Source organism: Bubalus kerabau, chromosome 7, assembly GCF_029407905.1.
Source record: "Bubalus kerabau isolate K-KA32 ecotype Philippines breed swamp buffalo chromosome 7, PCC_UOA_SB_1v2, whole genome shotgun sequence".
In the NCBI taxonomy this organism is placed as follows: Eukaryota; Metazoa; Chordata; class Mammalia; order Artiodactyla; family Bovidae; genus Bubalus; species Bubalus kerabau.
The window spans coordinates 62820914-62841469 of record NC_073630.1 but is presented as its reverse complement, the minus strand read 5'-3'; the positions used below and the strand labels follow the sequence as shown (position 1 = coordinate 62841469).

The 20556-nt window shown below is 38.6% G+C and overlaps 1 protein-coding gene across 5 annotated transcripts in view; it reads left to right on the top strand.

Annotated features, from left to right (window-relative positions):
• The window catches only part of SMIM14 (small integral membrane protein 14), a 61034-nt gene that overhangs the window by 24627 nt on the left and 15851 nt on the right, over positions 1 to 20556 (top strand). For 4 of the 5 annotated variants that reach the window (XM_055588327.1, XM_055588326.1, XM_055588328.1 and 1 more), the window contains one exon: positions 3267 to 3376. In XM_055588327.1, coding sequence (XP_055444302.1) covers positions 3302 to 3376 — 75 coding nt within the window. In that variant the 5' untranslated portion in view covers positions 3267 to 3301. Of the gene's footprint in view, positions 1 to 1574; positions 1783 to 3266; positions 3377 to 20556 lie in introns of those variants that run through there. The other variant, XM_055588325.1, reaches the window with a different exon arrangement.

Here is a 20556-nt window from a genome sequence, read left to right as displayed (position 1 = left end):
TCCCGACCCAGGGATATCGGATCAAACCTGCATCTTCTGCATTGCAGGTGGATTCTTTATGGGCTAATGCTATGCTAAGTCACTTCAGTCGTGTCCGACTCTGTGCGACCCCATAGACGGCAGCCCACCAGGCTCCCCCGTCCCTGGGATTCTCCGGGCAAGAACACTGGAGTGGGTTGCCATTTCCTTCTCCAATGCATGAAAGTGAAAAGTGAAAGTCAAGTCGCTCAGTCGTGTCTGACTTTTAGCGACCCCGTGGACTGCAGCCCACCAGGCTCCTCCGTCCATGGGATTTTCCAGGCAAGAGTACTGGAGTGGGGTGCCATTGACTTCTCTGCTTTATGGGCTAAAGTGTCTTTAATTTGTTTGTCCATAAATAACAAGTTATTCTTGGTTAAAGAATTCAGATAACAAAGGACCATATAGTGTATGATTTCGTTTACATGAATTGTTCATAATAGGCAAATTCATGGGGACAGAAAGCCAGTTAGTGATTACCTAGTACTGGGAGGAAGAGAGGAAAGTGAAGAGTGACTGCTAATGGGTAAACGTTTCATTTTGGAGTTATGAAATATTTTAAAATTGTGGCAATGATTGCACAGTTCTGAGAATATACTAAATATTGAATAGTATATTTTCAGTGCCTGAACTGTATACTATTGTGATTTATCTCAGTGAAGTTGTTATAAAAAATAAATTCAAGTAATACATATGTGTCTAGATAGAGTATTTCTAAGAATAACTTTTATAAATATTCTAAAAATAAATAAAGTGCCACCGTTACTACATTCAAAATTCTGGTAAAATCATAGGTCAGTTTGCTAACGTTCTGTTCTGATCCATTGCTCTGGTTAACTATTTGTGTGTGTGGCCTCACTTTAAAAAGTTAAATTGCTCCTGCATCTAGAATTTGTTTTGTTTTAGGAATGAGGGTAAGGAGTCAGCTTTCCCCAACACTGTTTATGGAATAGCTTATCTTTCCCCTAGTGATTTGATGTGCTGCTCTTTAGTTCTTCCAGGTCTTAGTTGAACATTTCTTACATCTTCATAGACTTTGCCCCCATTCATTTTCCAAGATCCTGGATTGTGTTAATTATCATTATCCTGAATTCTTTTTCTGAAAGATTGCCTGTCTCCACTTAATGTAGTTGTTTTTCTGGGGTTTTATCATGTTCCTTCACCTGGGACATAATCCTCTGCCTTTTCTGCCTGTCTGACTTTCTGAGATTTGGGGGTTTGTTATGGGGTCGCACAGAGTCGGACACGACTGAAGTGACTTAGCGGCAGTAGCAGTCTGCAGGCTGCAGGGTGGTAGTTGTTCTTGCTTCTTCTGTCTGCTTTCTGGTGGATGAGGCTATCTGAAAGCTTGTACAAGCTTCCCTGATGGGAGGGTCTGGTGGTGGGTAGAACTGGTGTCGGGGGAGGGGGGCAAGTTTAATAAAACTTGAATCCATTTGTCTGCTGATGGGTGGAGCTGTGTTCCCTCCCTGCTCATTGTTTGGCCTGAGGTGACCCGGCACTGGAGCTTACGGCTGTATGGTGGGGCTGTTGGTGGCCCCTGGGAGGGCTTCCACCCAGGCGTGCTTCCCCGAACTGCTGCTGTCAGTGCCCTTGTCGCTGGGAGTGAGCCACAGCCGCCCCTCGCCTCTGCAGACCTGCCGACACTAGCAGATAGGCTTGCTTCAGCCTCCTCTGTGGTCACTGCTGCTTTCCTCTGGGTCCTGCTGTGCACAAGACTTTATGTGTCCTCCATGAGGGAGTCTCTGCTTTCCCCCATCCTGTGTAAGTTCTATAATCAAATCGAGCAGACCTTCAAAGTCCGATTCTCTGGGGATTCCTAGTCCTGTTGCCAGACCCCCCAGGATGCGAACCCTGATGCGGGGCTCAGAACCTTCATTACAGTGGGAGAACATCAGTGGCGTAATTGTTCTCCAGTTTGCGCGTCACCTACCTGGCAGTTTTAGGATTTGATTTTTATCATAATTGTGCCCCTCCTGCCATCTCATTATGGCTTCTCCTGTGTCTTTGGATGTCAGGTATCTTTTTTTTGGTGGGTTCCAGTGTCTCCTGTCGATGGTTGTTCGTCAGTTAGTTGTGATTTCAGTGCTCTCACGAGAAGAGGGATGTCCTTCTACCCTGCCATCTTGGACAAATCTCACTTGTTACTCTTGTTTTTCAAAATCTTCCCAGCCATTTCCCGGCTATTGTCTTGTTAATTCATGCCCCTCCTTCCCCTTCCCCCTGACATGGATATCATTTTAGATAACTCGTTTTTTCTTTTCTTTCAGAGGACTTTCCTGGTAGGATAAAGACTGCAAAGTGGACATAGCTTTACTGTTGTTGTTCAGTTGCTAAGTCATTTCCAAATCTTTGTGACCCTGTGGGCTGTAGCCTGCTAGGCTTCTCTGTCCATGAGATTACACTGGCAGGAATACTGGATTGGGTTGTCATTTTCTTCTCCATTTACTTCAACAGCTTAGGCTGCTTTAGTAAAACAGCACAAACTGAATGGCTTAAACGACATTTATTTCTCACAGTTCTGGATTTTGGGAGGCCTGTGACTAAGGTGTCTGGTGAGGAATCTCTTCCTTCTTGTGTAGATGGATGCCTTCTTGCTGTATCTTCACATGTCAAAGAGACATCATGTCTCATCTTTAAGGGCACTGATCCTGTTTATACGGGCTCTACTCTGATAACCTTATTACCTCCCAAAGGTAGTGGTGATGGTTTAGTCACTCAGTCACGTTCAACTCTATGTGACCCCATGGACTGCAGCATGCCAGGCTTCCCTGCCCTTCACCATCTCCTGGAGTTCGCTCAAACTAATGTCCATGGAGTTGAGGTGCCATCCAACCATCCTACCTCCAGATACCATCACCTTGGGGATTAAAGCTTCAACATAAGAGTCTGGGGGGGTGGGGGCGGCGGTTGGTACAAACATTCAGTCCATAGCAGTGCTGAGGCTAACAAAGTTAAAGGATTAGGTGATTAAGCAGAATAGGGCTCTAGCAGCAGCATCTTCACAGGTGGGACCAGTAGAGTATATGAAGACTTTTGCATTTATAGAAAATCAGTCTGGTGGTAAAGTGGTAGCCAGTCATTTGTATAGATTCATAATTCAAGAATAGTAATTCATAGATATAAGTCAATAAATTTGAACTGTAAAGAGAACTATTATGAATCTATACATAACATGAATTCTTCATAGCTCAAGAGAAAGAGTAACTCTGAATAGCAGTCTTATGATATTTTTTCCTTCCTCCTAGATTTAAACAGTCAAGTTAAATCAAGCTGGGTAATCATGGCAGAAGGTGGATTCGATCCCTGTGAATGTGTTTGCTCTCATGAACATGCGATGAGAAGGCTGATCAATCTGGTGAGATGAACAGGACAGTCCTCTTCAGAACTGAACTGTACCCCCTCTGTCTTGTTTTTGGGAGAATGTTGGTTATTGGAAAATTTTCATCCGATGGGCAATAAAAATTACTTCATAATGAAAATTCCACAGTGGTTTAAGTCATAATGGTTACAGTGCTTGGCAGCATTTCTTTTTTGTTTTTTTCCGAGCATTTCTTTTACTAGAGATAAAAACAGATTGCTGTCTTCATTTATAGTAGATTTATGTTGGTGGAATTCACCATCGTGAGTGGTAAACACATTTATGTAGACTTTTCTGTATTAATGCATATAGTTTTTGGTTATACAGAGCTCGTTTACCTGATAAACTATTATGAAATCACACATCCTCTTATGATATAGTTCAAATCCTACTCTAAAAAATGGCATGACAATAAAGATTTCTATATAGATCATTTCCAAATCCAAAGCAATTATTTGATAGAGGCAGATTTCTGAACAGGTTTTTGATAGGTTCTGTTGGAGTATAGTGAGATTTCAATTGTTTAAGACTTTCCTAGTCTATAACCTTAAACACAAGGCTGTTTATGTATAATTTATATATATATAATATATACATTGTTTATGTATTATACTTTATACTTTTTATGAACAAAAGGAAAGACTTCACTATTATTAACAATAAAATTGACCCTTGAACAACAAACGCTTGAATGGGTTTGAACACTGAGGGTCCATTTATGTGCAGATTTTTTTCAGTAGTAAATACTACATACAGGACTGTATGACCCACAGTTGGTTGAATCTGAGGATACAGGACTGCTTGTTGGGAGGAATTGCAGTACAGAGGGCTGACTATAAGTTAGATGTGGATTTTCAGCTGTATGGAGGGTTGGCGTCTCTAACCTCCTCATTCAGAGATCAGCTGTATGTTATTATTATGTTATTGATTATAACATTTTGTTCGTTTAAGTCTTGTACAAGGGTGTATTATTATAGGCCAGTTAATACAGGCTGGTTCAAACATTTGCTGAAATACTTGAATTGTTGGTAGTTAATTAGCAAGTTTCCTGTCTACTCAGTGTGTATGTAATCAGTGCATTGATTATGAATGATGCTCCTTTGAGAGTTAGCCTATACTAGGGCTTATGATCCTTAAAAATGCCTTAAGAGGATAGAGATGAACTAGGAACTTAAAAATTAAATCAGACTTTTTTGAGTATAGAAATGTGGCAGTATCATCTCTCTGATAACTTGACATAAAAATAAATTAATCTGAATAGTCCCTTCAGTCATGTCCGACTCTTTGTGACCCTATGGACCATAGCCCACCAGGCTCCTCTTCTGTCCATGGGATTCTCCAGATGAGAATACTGGAGTGGGTTGCTGAGCTCTCCTCCAGGAGATCTTCCTGACCCTGGGATTGAACCAGAGTCTCTTCTGTCTCCTGCATTGATAGGCGTGTTCTTTACTGCTAGAACCACATGGGAAGTGCCAGTCTGAGGAGAGAAGATAAAAAGTACTGTCTTGGAATTCCCTGGCACTCCAGTGGTTAGGACTCCACGCTTCCACTGCAGCGAGTTGGGGTTCATTCTCTGGTCTGATAACTAAAATCCCACAAGCTGTGTGGCCCAGCAAAATAAATTAGTAAATAAACTTCTCCTGTTTATTTATAAAGTTTAAGCTGATAGTTTTAATGTCTTAATTCAATCAAATATAAGGCAGACTTTTTTTCGAATCACTGTGATGTTAGGAACAAAAGATAGACTTGTAATCTATTTGTAGTAAAATTTCTCAGGAGATTAGTTTTTAATAAGGATTACTACCTCTTTTTATTTTTTAGTATAATACTTTTTATTTTTAACATACTTTATTAGCTTTGCTGCTTTTTAAGAGTTAGCTAAAACTAAGCCCTGCTTTTTAGGATTCCCTGTACACGTCTATTCTCTTTAGTAGATTGTCAAGAAAGCCATGTTTAGCTCTTTTTATAATGAGCATATTATTTCATGTTTGATGGTACATTATTTATAGCAGTCTTGGTTTGAAATATTAATTTTGTGATAAAATAGATTTCAGATTTTACAAATTTTTAAAAGTCCACATCTTTTAGTGTGTGCTAGATATTTTCACATCACTATAAATTACTGATGTATGATCCGCTTGTGTATAACATATTGATAGTTTGATAGATGTTGAACTGTGGTTTTTAATTTTTATTTCATTTGTATTCTTTTATTTAAATTCAGAATCAAGCAGCATTTTGGGGTGATAACTACTCTTTGTTGGTATTTAGTTCAGTTCAGTCGCTCAGTCCTTCTGGTATTTAAGTGCTTTCTAAACATTTTTTCTAAAGCAGTGTCTTTAGAAATATGGTATTTAAATTCAGAAATCCAAATATTTCTGAATAATACTACTTATAGTAATCAAAAGTTATAAGCAACCTAAATGTCAGTTAGTAGAGCAGTGATTATATCATGGAAATTATATGATAAAATCTTGTTTGCAATAGTTGTATTTGAAAAATTTTTTAAAACACAAGGGAGATAATGTGTGTTATAGGAAATGAAAAAAAAAATACACAAATGGCATTTAGTATGATCTTGCTTTTGTGTGCACACATACCTCATATATATGCGTGCATAGGAAAAAAGACTAGAAGAGAATACATCAAAATGTTAAAATTGGCAATCTCTGGATTGTAGAATATAGGGTGAGACTTCTCTTTTATAGTTTCCTGTATTTTCTGTGATAATAAATCTTATAATCAGAAAATGGGTATCTAATGAAAGCTATCAACATTTTCGTTTAAATGTTACCAATATTCCTTTTGTAATACATTAGGCGTCTTTTCTACCTCTCATGCATGTGTTATCTTCTACTTATACTTCACAGGATCCTTTTTTCACAGTACCTGTTGTCTTATTACCTTGTAGAACTCTTAACTCTACAGCATATATATTAAAAGCAGCTTATCTGCTTTTAATATAATTTTTCTGTATTAGTTCTAGCTACCAGAATGTCGATGTCTGCACGCTCAGGAAACTCACGGGTGTAATAATACTGTGTTATAGTGTGATGACAGGGCAGAGATTCTTATTTTTTAAAAAACTGGACATTTAATTCATCTTGGTAATAAAGTCACATCTCATTAATTTCAAGTCCTAATTTGGAACTTTTGTTATTTTCAACTTCATGTATAATAAAATTGGATTTTCTTGTAGGTTAAATTATTACCAATTCCTGAGAATTTAAAATGCTAATAGCAAGTAAAAACTTGAAACTTGAGGATTTTAATGATTGGTTATGGTTAGCTCATTAGCTGTATGTTGCTAATGAGTTGCAGTTTTGTTTGGCCTATTCTGTGGAAATAGGTGGGCTTTGCCAAGGAATATATTCAGCTTAGGAGCAGTTAAGATTTTACCATTAGTTCCTTTCCATTTTAATAAAGTTCTGTTCATTCACAATTTAAAACTAATTTATTTTCCTGATTTAGTAATTATATCAGTTGTAAGTTCTTCATTGTAAGTAAGAGAAGTTCTAACTGATTTAAGCAGGAAAAGGACATATTAAAAAAGCATTATGTGGCTCATATTGAAGAGACTGGCATGGAAAATGAATAGGATCAAAGGGAATGTAAATACCAAAATGAGCCCATGCTTTTAAAGCTGGCCCAGCCAAAAAGCTGCTGCTCCTGAATTTCAGACTTTTGTATATTTCGCTGTTGATACACTATCTCCATTTTGACAAATAGTAGACATTTTATACTTGATGTGTGCATAACTAGACTTTTCTTAGCCCCAACCTTATATTTCTGTCTTCTCTCTCTCTCTCTTTTTTGACCGCACCATGCGACATTTTAGTTCCCTGACCAGGGACTGAACCTGGGCCACAGCAGTGAAAGCACTGAGTCCTAACCATAGGACTGCCAGGCAATTCCCTGTCTTCTCCATTCACTCCATTATTCTGGCTGCTTAGGCAACAGTGTTTGCATCATCTTTCACTCTGTTCTTTCAACCCAATGACTAATGCAGAAACCAGGGGTCAGTTTTAAAAAGTCCCTTTGGATCAACCTTAAAAGTATATATCCAGAATCCATCCCTTTCTCACACTTCCAGTGCAACACCCTAGTCTAACCTACACTGTCATTTTTGCCAGGATTATTGAAATTAGCCTTATTGCCAGTCTCCTTGCTTCTCTCCTCGTCATCTCCATTCTCTTCAACTGTAGTCTCACTACAGCAGCTGAAATGATTTATTTCTGATAAGTCAGCTAATATACCTCCTTTACTCACAGTTATACAGTAGCTCCCCCTTCAGACATTTGTAGTAGAAAAAAACTAGGGACTTCCCTGTCAGACCAGTGGTTAAAACTCGGCACCCCCCACTGCAGGTGGCACAAGTTTCGTTTGTTTGGGGGACTAAGATCCTGCATGTCGTGCTGTACAACCAAAAAAAAAAAAAAAACCCCACAAAATTTATGTGGCCCTGTGTAATCTGTCCCCCATTACCCCACTGGTTCATCTTTGCTAACTTAGTTCTACCAGTTGCCGTTCCTGAAAAATACAGGTCACATCCAAAGGATCAAGAGTCTAAATGACTTTAGACTTTTCAACAGCGAAACTGGAAGGCAACAACACAATGACTTTAAATTCTGAAGGGAAATTATTACCAATCCATCATTCTGTAGCCAACCAAACTGTCAATCAAATAGGGTCTTCAAAAATTTTTCCTCATATACTGTTTCTTTCACTGGTGGGCTCAGGTTTGATCCCTGGTTGGGGAATTAGGATCACACAAGTCACATGGCATGACCAAGAAAAAAGACATGAAAAATGCTAAAATAATCAGCTAAAAGTTGAAAGTGGTATGCCTCTGTGGAGGGGGAAATAGGAAGCAGTGAGGAAATGCTCTTTTGGAGAATAAACTGATAGAACAGTTTAAGTTGTTTACATGCATAACTAATAAAAATTAAAACAAAGAGCAAAATCCTTACAAGTTCGTGAATACAAAAAGAAGGTGTGACTTGTGGATAACTAATTATGTTGTGTGTCCTTCCCCCTCTGTGGAATATAAAGTGCTACCAGGCAGAAACCAGGATTACTGCTTTTTAAACGAAAGTGGAAGATATTCATGGGAGGGCTGCTAGTTGGGTATTAAGGACCAAGACAGAAGCCAGGGTAACCCCGAGCTCTATAGTGGATGTGAAATAGGAAGGGAAAAAAGGATGCCTGGTCCAAGGATGGAATGCACTAGTAAGCCTTAAAATGAAGCCTTCCCTACTTGGAACCTTAAGAGGTTCTCTAGGCTGCCTGCATGGGTCCCTGGAGTAGGAAATGGCCCCCCACTCCAGTGTTCTTGCCTGGAGAATCCCATGGACAGAGGAGCCTGGTGGGGTACAGTACATGCAGGCTGCCTGCATGCTTCCTTGATAAGGGACACTGTTTGTATACCCTAACTGCTCACCCAGCCTAGTCTTTCATTAATAAATATGAACAGAAAAACAAGCAAAGAGTTAAAGAAAACAAAAGTACTACAATGTGGTCTCAGGTACAGCTACATTAGAAGACAAGAGGAAATAGATCCTTCTAATATGAAAAGTCATAATGAGGAGTTCCTTGGTGGCCCAGTGGGTTAAGAATCTACCTGCCAATGCTGGGGACATGGGTTTGATCCTTGGCAGGGGAACTAAGTTCCTGTGTGCCGCAACTACTGATGCCCAGGTGCTCTAGAGCCTGTGCTGCTCAACAAGAGAAGCCACCACAGCGAGAAGCCCAAGCACTGGAACTGGAGAGTACTGCAGCAATGAAGACCCAGTGCAGCCAAAAAAACAAAAGTCATGATAAATGTATAGCTGTAAATACTGACCCATGCAAGTAGGTTGTGCTGGTCTTAAGTACCACTGGCAACATGATTTTTCTAAGTGGTAAAGTTACAACGTCACCAAATTCTTGGTGGAGTTAAAAACAAAATCAATATCTTTCCTTGATTTAAATGTGAAAGTCCAGTTAAATTCCTTGATAATTCTATTCAAGTAAAACCACCCAAAAAATAACTTTGTGTTACTCTTTGAAGTGGGCTTAGATTTTAGGCCCAGGATTTTCACTTACATGAATATGTGGCAGGACCTTTGAAAGCTAGGAGGGATGCCAGCCAGTCACAGCAACCAAAGAGCTGCTTTGCAGATGTCCAGATGCCCTAGTACTGGCACAAAGCTGAAGGCAGACATGAAGAAGAGAAGCATGGTTAATAGAAAGCATAAAGTAAAATGTTATGTGTGAGTGGATTATACTCCCTTTTTGAAAGAGACAGATTGGAGTTTTTAAATGCTATAAGGGGAGATAGACACTGAAAACAAAATATCGTAGATAAGTGATAAACAAGTGGAGAGGCGGGAAGCTGTCCCAAAAGGATGTGGTATTAATCTCAGACAAAATAGACTCCAAAGCCAAAACAGTTGAACACAAGAATAATACTGTCAAAAGATAGAATCCATCGTGTTTGGAACAAGCTAATTTATGTCCCAAACAACAGAGAATGCAAAAACTATTAGAAATGAAAGAAGGAACATATTTTGGAAGTGTCTGAGAAATGTTGGTGAAAGCCATAGAGATGCCTTTGCAGGTTCAGGTTAGAGTGTGTGTAGGTCAGGCTTCCCTGGTGGTCTTGTGGTTAGAAATCCATCTGCTAGTGCAGGGGACTCAGGTTTGATCTCTGGTCAGGGAGGATCCCGCACGGCACAGAGCAACTAGGCTCTTGTGCCACAACTTCTGAAGCCCAGGCACTAGAGCCTGAGCTCTGCAACGAGAAGTCCATGCACCGTAACAAGGGTCGCCCCCGACTTGCCGCAACTAGAGAAAGCTGCACACAGCAACTAACACCCAGCCCAGCCTAAAATAAATAAATAAATCTTAATCAGCTGGTAAAGAATCCGTCTGCAACGCAGGAGACCTGGGTTTGATCCCTGGGCCAGGAAGATTCCCCTGGAGGAGAGCATGGCAACCCGCTCCAGTATTCATACCTGGAGAATCCCCATGGACAGAGGAGCCTGGTGGGCTACAGTCTGTGGGGTTGCAAAGAGTTGGACACCACTGAGCAACTAAGCACAGCGCCCAAAAAGAAGAAAAAAGTGTGTAGGTCAAGGTCACATTTGTAAATGTGTGGAAGAGGATCTAAGGAATATATCTCAGATTTATAACAATGGTTATATTGGAGAGAGTTTGACAGGAGTGTAGGCACTATTTTTAAAGCCATAGAAAGTCTCTGATGCTGATCCTCCTTTCTTAAAAAAATAGTTTTATGTATTTATTTTTGGTTGAACTGAGTCTTCATTGTTGCGATGGTTTTTCGGTAGTGGTGAGCGGGGGCTATTTTTCGTTGTGGTTTGCAGGCTTCTCGCTGCAGTAACTTCTCTTGTTGCAAAGAGGCAAGTAGCTCCGTAGTTGCGGCTCCCAGACTGTAGAGCACAGCAGTTGTGGCACATGCACTTACTTGCACTGTCTCCTGTGGGGTCTTCCCGGATCAGGGATCGGACCGTGTCTCCTGCCTTGGCAGATAGATTCTTTAACCACTGAGCCACCAGGGAAGCCCGCGGAGTCTCCTTTTACCGATGCGGACACTGAGGTACAGAGAGGTTTAGTCAACTTTTCCTAAGGGTTAAAGCTGACCAGCGAGTCACAGAGGCACACCTGGGCTTGACATTTAGCTCGAACGCTGTGCTGTTTTCTTCAGTATGGCGATCTGCTCCGCTCCCTGTTGGTTTCCGTCACGTACCTTAAAAAGCACTGTATTTGTGATCAAGGGTAGATGGGTAGAAGGATAGGAAAAAAGTGGAGACTCTTCACTGTACTTTTTTATCTTTTAAAACTATGTGAGTACATTACTTATTCAAGTAATTAACTTAGAAATAAAACTTTGTTAGCATTTCAAAGGCATTATAAGCAGTACAGTTATATACAAAAATTAATTAGACTTTTCCCACTGAATAGTAAAGTTTTTGAATGCACTGTTACAAAGAAAATATATACTGCAATATTTACTAGCCTTTTAATAACTTTAATAAGACTGTCTTATCTTACCTTTGTTGATTTCTAAATTGGTAGAATTTTTCTCATGTTAAAAATATATATAAAATTAGGAAAACCTTGTATGTCTCCGAAGGCTAAATGGACATTAACAGCAATTCACACTCTGTACCACTGCCTCATCATTGCTGTGTAAGGTCTGATTATTTAACTGATAAGCTGTACCAGTACAAAGAATAATGAATCTGTTTTTTTGTGCATTTTATTGTACATTTCCAATAGGACTTTTAAAACAAATGACTGTATTTCTGACTACATTCTCATAGGAGTGTTTTAAATGATACATTACAAATGGTGGTTCAGTTCAAGGCTGGCAAAACTGCAGTACAGAGAATGCCCATTTCGGGGTGCTCATGACAAAGCTTTACTTACTCTGCTGGCATGTTGCCTTAGGTTACACAAGTGTCAGACTGTTCTTAATGCAGTTGTGTTTTGCCAGGTTTTCTTTGCCAGGTTCTGTTAATGTTCAGAAACATTAAAAAATGGAGGCATTATCTGACGTTACTGATACCTTTCTATCCTAGCCTAATACTCGTAATTAGAACTCTAATGCTTTACTCATTAGATACTGGCTGATAAGACTTAAAGAGGTGGATAGGAATATGCAGTAAATCCCTTTCAGTTAAAATCAGGTATCTTTATCATGTTACATATAATTCTGTTTCATTACTTGATTTAATAGTGGTAATACATCTGTTGATAAATACTGGTTTTTACTGATGTAGTAGTAGAATGCTATTAGATAGATAGAAAGATGTCAACACAAAATCACAATCTAATTATAAATCATTCTTTTAAGTTGTATAATTTTTGTGTCTTGGAGGGTATTTTTAAAAAGAGGTGTTTCCTTATAACTAATACATGTAGTTTGTTTTGGTTTTTAAAAAATCACTTATATTTCCTTACAACCATAAAGATGGCCTGGAGAGAGGCTTTTTCAGTTCCCACTGAAGCCACTTGCAGAATTATTCTGTTTTTATCCTCTTCTGCTCTCTTGTCACCTCCTTCTCCTATTCTCCTCGACTGGCTTCACTTGGCATACAGTTTCCTCTATTAATGATAGGAGTTCCGGAAGGAGAGAACAGATGGATTTAAAAATGTGAATTTAGATTATGTTTTGTGTTTTTCCTCTTCTGTTGTAACCTAAGATTTGGAATGTAGATAATTCCTTTTTTGTTTGTTGAGCTCTGTAGTTCAGCCCTTATCTAAACAGTATACCTGAAACTTCAGCATCTTTAATTTACTTAAACTTGTTTCTGTATTAAAGTACTATAAACATGTGCTCTGGGAGATCATTGGTCCGATTCCGCTTAAAAGCCTGAAGGCCTTGTAAATTGTGACTAATGTCCACTGTACTTAAATAAATCACATTAAGTAAGACCTGTTATTGGCCTGGAAGATGTATGCCTTAAAAGTTTAAGAAACTTCTCTACCCAGGAAATGTTATCTACTCCTAGTATCTTTTCCTCTTAATATACTTTTTGTTAAATGTTTAATTATTGAAATAAAAAATAGAGTAATATTCTTTCAAAAAAGCAATCAAGGTGTTAAAAGTAAGACCAACCTCTTTACTCACTTCTCTGTATCTGGCATAATGCTACTTCCCTAGATGAACTTGGTATGCATTTTCCCAGATCTTTCTAACAAACATTTAGATACTATGATATATATATTTTATCCCCAATTTAATAATATTGAGCATTTTCCATGTTGCTATAAAGCCTTTTTAATAATACAGTTGACTTTTGGTTTTTACTTTAATCAGTAAAGGAGATGTTCTGTATTTCCTTCTTTCAAATCTTAATATTTTTTATCAATATCATCTAGCCACTGGAAAACTAAATAGTCCTGTGATTTATGGTACAATTGATTTTACCAATTAGAAAGTGTTGACCTTGAAAAGAAAAAAGTCAGTTATTTTACCAGCAAAAATGGATTTAGCAGAGAATTGCAATTCAGGACAAGCAAGCCACAGTGAAAGCCATAGGCAAGTCCAAGGAACATTATTTTATAGAGAAAAAGGAGAAAGTTCAGAGGGGTCATTCTGAACAAAAGCCCATTGGAGACAAGTGAGAGTTCAGGGTGATTATGGTTTCTCATTGGCTGAATTTCTGGGGTAATCAGTTTCTTATAGGAGATGCAACATACATCTTGTACCATTGGGGCCTATAATTAATGACTCTTCTACTGAGGTCTGTAACAATAGATAAATCTTATAATTGGCGTCAAATTGTACTGTGTAAGAGTTCTCCCCTCTGGCCTCCTGATTTTCCTTTGTTTTCACAGAAGGGGGGTTATGTTTTATTTAAAAGATAACAATAACTAGTGCATGTCTTCATGGCCCAAAATTCAAGGAGTACCAAGTGTAGAAAGGGAAAAATAAGAATTTCCCTATGTTTGCCAGCTCTCATTGCCGCTTTACTAATTATAAGCTATTCATAGTTTCTTTTGTATTTCCATTGTTAGGACTGTATAACAAATTACCGTAAAACTTAGTGGCATAACAAAACCTTTTAATTAAGTGGACAAACTCTGTCTGGAGTTCATACAGAGCACAGTGGAGATGGCTAGTGTGCTGCATAATGTCTGGGTTCTTAGCTAGAAGACTGAGAGGCTGGGAGCAGGAAGAGCATGGAAGGCTTGCTCACTTGCTGTCTGGCAGTTGATGCTGGCTGGTGGCTGAAACCCTGCTTAGCGCTGTCAGCCAGAACACCTACATGCAGCCCTTCATGTGGCTTCTCGCCTTCCTCACAGCACAGTGGCATGGTTCCAAGGGCAGGCATCCATCCCAGGGGAGGATGAGGAAGGGAAAGAAGCGTGCAGTGGCTAGATACTTCTTGCAACCTAGCCTAAGGTGTCACATACAACACTTCTGCCATACTTTTGGTTGTAACAGTCCTGAGCCTGCTCAGCTTCAAGAAGAGGGGCAATAGACTTCACCTCTTTTTGAAATTGAAGTATCATTGATAACTAACATTAGTTTCAGGTTTATGACTTACATGTATTGGGAAATTACCATCACAGTAAGTCTAGTTAATAACACTTGTCAGCATACACAGTTACAGTATGTGTATGTATGTTTTGTATGTACATAATTTTTCTAGTGATAAGAACTGTTAAGATCTATTCACTTAGCAACTTTCAAGTATGCATATGGTATTATTAACTATAATCACTATGCTGTGAATTACATCCCTATAACTTAATTATTTTATAACAGGAAGTGTACATTTTGCCCTCCTTCACCCATTTCACTCACCTCCAACCCCCAAACTCCCCCACCTCTGGCAACCACCAATCTGTTCTCTGTATCTTTGAGCTCTATCTTTTGTTGTTGTTTTAGTTCCACATATGGTATTTGTCTTTCTCTTACTTATTTCACTTAGCATAGTTCCCTCAAGGTCCATTCGTGTTGCCACAAAAGGCAAGGTTTTGTTCTTTTTTAAGGCTGAATAATGATTTCCATTGTGTGTGTGTGTGTGTGTGTGTGTGTGTGTGTGTATACACGTCCTGGAGGAGGGCATGGCAACCCACTCCAGTATTCTTGCCTGGAGAATCCCATGGACAGAGGAGCCTGGTGGGCTACAGTCCATGGGGTCTCAAAAGAGTCGGTTGTGACTTAGCTACTAAATAACAACAACTTTCGCATATTTGTATTTATTTTTGCCCTTGTTGCCTTTGCTTTTAGAGTCATCCAAAAACTCATCACCAAGACTAATGTCAGGGAGCTTACCAACTATGTTTGCTTCTAGGATTTTTGTGGTTTCAGGTCTTTAATTTATTTTGAGTTAATTTTAAACCATTTTTGAGTTAAGAGAACTAAATGTGATCAGATATAATTAGATTCTAGCTATCGCTCAGTTAAGACATTGGGCTTCCTCAGTGGCGTGATTATGCAGGAATTCTTGAATGTAACTTTGTATTATGTCATTTCTTTAAAATTCTCCTTCTGTAATTTGGCAATGTATATCAAAACTTAAAATGTATGTACCTTCATTATAGTAACTCTTCTGTATATTCTAAAGAGATAACCAGTATGTAAGAATGTTTTTATAGAAACATTCACAACATTGTTTTTCATATACAAATTTGGAAATTGTGTATTTAAATGGAATTTGGTACAGTATTAAAAATTAAGTAGAGCTGGGTTTTGACAGTCTAAGGTTATTTCAAGCCACCCTTATTACTGAGAACTATATGAGGTCTGGTTAGGGAACACTGACCAACTGTTTAACCATTGATTTGAAAGTACATTTTTGCTGTTGGTTTTGGCATTTCACTTAAAAAAAAAAAGTGATAACTATGAGCAGTCTTACTCACATAAACAGGCAGCCCTTTCCTGCATAATGCTATAATCTGAAAGCATACTATGGGCCATGACCTGAGTTTGTATATACATTTTGTATTTGATTTTGTATATGTTATATCTTTTAATCCTCACCATGATATTAATGTTGATAAGAGACTGTATTTATTTCTTTTGTAGTTTGAAACTCTGCTTTGGAAAGTAACAGACACAGAATTTGAACCCAGATACCTCTGACTTTGAAGCTTCTTCTTTGAACCACTGTTCTGTATCACACTGTTTATCAGTCCGCAGGTAGATCCTGTGCCTGGGAAAGAAGAGCACCTCCAATACACATGAGATTCTTGAGTAGACACAGAAAAATGGCAAATAAGTTCTTGTTTAGGTTCTGTGTTAGTTGCCCCAGGCTGCTCTAGCACAACACCACAGACTGGGGGCCTCAAACAGTAGTTACTTCTCATGGTTCTGGAGGCACTGGGAAGTCCAAGATCAGGGTGCTGCCTGATTTGGTATCTGGTGATTTGACTCTTTTCTTGGTTTTCAGATAGCCGCCTTGCTGTATCCTCATGTGGCCCAGAGAGACTGAGGGCTCTGCTCTCACCCTCTCACAAGGACACTAATTCCATCAGGGTGGCTCCACGCTCATGACTTCATCTGAACCTCATCACCTCCCAAAGACCCGCACCCCCAAACTCCATCACACTGGGCATTCGGACTTCAGTATATGAACTTGGAGGGCTGGAGGGAATACGAACATCCATAGTAGATACCTTTTGATAATTCCAAAGAGAGATTTTCTGTTTTTCTTGTAATTTTTTTAAAGAAGTTCTCCAAGCTAAGATTCCTCATCAGTTCAGTTCAGTTGCTCAGTCTTTGTGACCCCATGAATTGCAGCACGCCAGGCCTCCCTGTCCATCACCAACTCCTGGGGTTCACCCAAACTCTTGTCGATCGAGTCATAGAAGTTTCATTTATCTGCTTTTTTGCCATTAGAGTCTTCTCTTTGATCTATGTTTTTTTCCATCAGCCTCTGACAGCCAAAGTTCTATATTAGGCTTCCTAGATATCCTAAGAGACTATTTTAGGTTCTACATTTTCCCTAACATGAAATCTCAGTGCCAAGACTCTTACATTCTTTTAATCTCTGTTTTCTTCTTTTTTCCCCAATGAAGAAAAACATTTATTCTAACAATGCTATTTTGTCTCATCGATTTTGAAGCTAATTCATTTAAGGAACTTTACATGACCATTCTGGTTAGGTGAGGAAATCTAAATCTACTTTTAGTTCTTCCCTGCCATCCTGGGATCAGTGTTAGTTAGCAAAAGGGTTTACCTGGGGAACAACCATTGACTGTAAATAGTCCGCATGTGGTTCCCCCCACTCCACTGCAATACAGAAAATATTTGAAGTTACTGCTATGCCTGTTTCCCTTATATTATTATCCTTTTTTAAAAAAATAAAAGTATAGTTAATTTACAATGTTCTGTTGCTTTCTGTCATATACCAGTGATTCAGTATTATATATATATATGTACACATTGTATTTTATATTCCTTTCCATTATGGTTTATCACAGAATTTTGAATTTAGCTCCTTGTGCTATATAGTAGGACCTTGTTGTTTATTGATTTTCTTTTAATTATTTTGTTTTCACAAATGACTTCCTTTTGGAGTGGCCAAAATCAGCATCAGTAGTCCCACCGTATTCTTCAGATAAGTCAAGAGAAAATGAGATGCACTGTAAATTAGACCTCTGTTTAAAGAGTTTTATCAAAGCAGTGAGATTCTCTTGTTGTACTAAATGTGTTTTTCTAATTCTTTAAAGACTGTATACTTTACCCATCACAAGTGTTTGAATCTGACATACTGAATATATATCCCAACACACTGGTTTGGACAGAACATGTGAGTCCAGGACTAGAAATGTGGTTATGATACTTTGGCACCTCATTATGCAGAGCCTGCAGCATCATCTGCCTGTGAACATGTAGAGCGTAGGTAGCCAGTAACCCGTGGAAGACCAGCCAGAAGAGCAGGATCCAACTCCAGCTCTCAGTGGAATGTCCCAAAGACTCACTGCAGCTCGGACTGGAGACGTAGTGCTTCAGTCAGCCAGACTCTCAGTGAATAATTTCTTTTCATTCTTGGTCTTGTGCGTGTGTGTGTGTGTGTGTGTGCAGGCACTTTTTAACATTTTTATTAAAGCTGAAAGGGCTTCTTTCTGCAAGGCATGAGTTGTAATATGACTTCCCACTTTCTGGCTTCCCTTACCTAGAAAAAAATCAGTTCTAAATCGACATAGCTACCACATAAAACTGACATAATTTCTATATTTGTCAATTGTATGTGAGTGAATTAATTTTCTAGAAATTTGTATAGCAGGACAAATTATACATTGCTGTTTTTATCATAGTCCCAAAAGGAAGCTTATTCCATGTAGTGATACCGAAAGGAAAACATTGGCTATGTTAATCTTAGAGGCTGTTAGATAATTAGATATGGTCATTTTCACCTTACTCTGAATTTGCTTCTGTTCAATTGTATATCAGTTGTATATCAATTCACTGGAATATTTTGTAACCATTCAAAATTGTGGCTGGTTATGCAATGTTTCAGTCTAATGATATGTTAGTAAAAATTATGATACAACATTTTGTACATTGTAAAGTAAAATAGAATTGGGATTAGCTAACCTCCTCCAAATTCAAATTTCTTCATCTGTAAAGAAGGAATAATAGCCCCTGCCTCCTCTAGTGAGTGTGAAGATTATCTAAATTCTTAGTATAGTCCCTACCACATGAAAGTTCCTAGTAAATATTTGTTATTATACTGGTTGTAGTTATGTGTGATTTAGTTACTCAATTGTGTCCAACTCTTTGCATCCCCATGGACTGTGGCCTGCCAAGCTCCTCTCTCCCTGGGATTCTCCAGGCAAGAATACTGGAGTGGGTTGCCATTCCCTTCTCCAGGGGATCTTTCCCACCCAAGGATTGAACCTGGGTCTCCTGCACTGCAGGCAGATTCTTTACCGATTAAGCCACGAGGAACCTTGGTGATTGTGATTATGTGAAACTTGCATATTTAAGACTAGAAAACATAATGATAATTGTACTAGGCAGAGAATTAATCCACATTAATTCCTAAGTATTCTGTAATGTTTCTTGTATTATACTGTAATACAAATAATTATTTAAATTATAATTTAAAGTAATATTTATAAATTCATATCATTAAAATATATTTGTATTTAAATGTACTTCTAATATGATAATAATAAGGTACTCCTATTCCACATTGATTAAACATATCAGTATCTGTTATTTATCTTAGAGTTAGAGGCAGTCAGACTAATGCCATTAACAGCAACGTGTGCTGACTTGTGCATGTACAAAGAGCGTGAGGTTGACTAAATCCAGCAGCTGAATAGTATTGCTTGTATGCCCCAGACACAGTGGCCTCGTGGTTCCTCAGCACCAACTCCCAGGTACCTTTTCATCCAGGGGCCTTTCCTAGTTGTTTATTCTGTCTGGAATTCCTGAATTCTCATGTCCTTGATCTTTACTGTTACTGTCGTAGGGATAGTCCCGTAAGCGTTCCTGCCTCTGTGTGCCTGATTTAAAGTGGCTACTGGATTGCCACTGTATGCCATCCTATTTTCATTCTCTCTGGGACTCTTTGACATTTTTATATTTCTTAGTTGTCTGATTTTCCCCACAAGACTGTATGACCTTTAAGAGTAGAAATTTTGGCCTTTTCACATCATATCATCAGTACCTGGAACTGTACTTGGCACATAGTAAGCATTTAGTAAACATTTTGAATGAATAAGTGAATATAAATGATTGTTGCATTATAACTAGACATAATTAATGAGAATCTCACATTTTAAAATGAACATTTGTATATAGATACACAAAAATGTTTCTTTTTTCTTTTCTTTCATCAGTGGTTCCTAATGGCTTTACCTGATGTCATTATAAGTAGTGTTGAATGATTTAAGGGCTAGATAGTAAATATTTTAGGCTTGGAGTCTGTATGGCAGCTACTAAACTCATCTGTTTTAGTGAAAGCAGCCACAGATAATATGTAAACAGAGGGGTGTGGCTATGGTTCAGTAAACTATTTATGAAAATAGGCCTCCAGCCTGCAGGTTGTAGATTGGTGACCTGCTATAGACTACAAAACCACTGCAAGGGTGTGGGGTGAAACTCTGACCTGCATCATCGCTGGAACATCAAAAAAGAACACACTGAGCATCTTCTCTGGCAGACCCACGTTGAAGCAGGAGGATGGGACTGATGCAGGCATGAAAAAGTAGCCTAGAGCTGGTGATGCGGCCCTCCATTGAAGTAAATCTGTGAGGAAATGGATCTGGGGGCTTTTCACATGAAAATCATGTTATTTATAGATGTCATTGAGCTCCAGTTAGCCAGCAAGTCAGACTTCAGGACAAGGGCAGCAGTTCTAGTAGAGCTATAGCCAGAAGCCAGAGCCGGCATTTGAGTTACATAATGTACAAAGAACTGATCATTCATTGGTCATTTCAATCACAGCTGTAGGTTTGGGGATATGCTGTGTGGTTGCTAAATATTAAACCCACAAAAGTTCTTTTTACTCCTTATTTGATGTCTTAATTGATTAGATAGTGTTTGTCCTATCCAGTGACACTTTTTACCTAATAAACCTTTGTGTTTTACATAATCTACTTAGAGGTGGAGGAGGAGTAATAGGAAAAGATACATATGCTTATAAAAATGTAAGGACATCTCTAGCCAGATTCACAAAAAAACCTGAGGTTTGTGGAGGCTTACT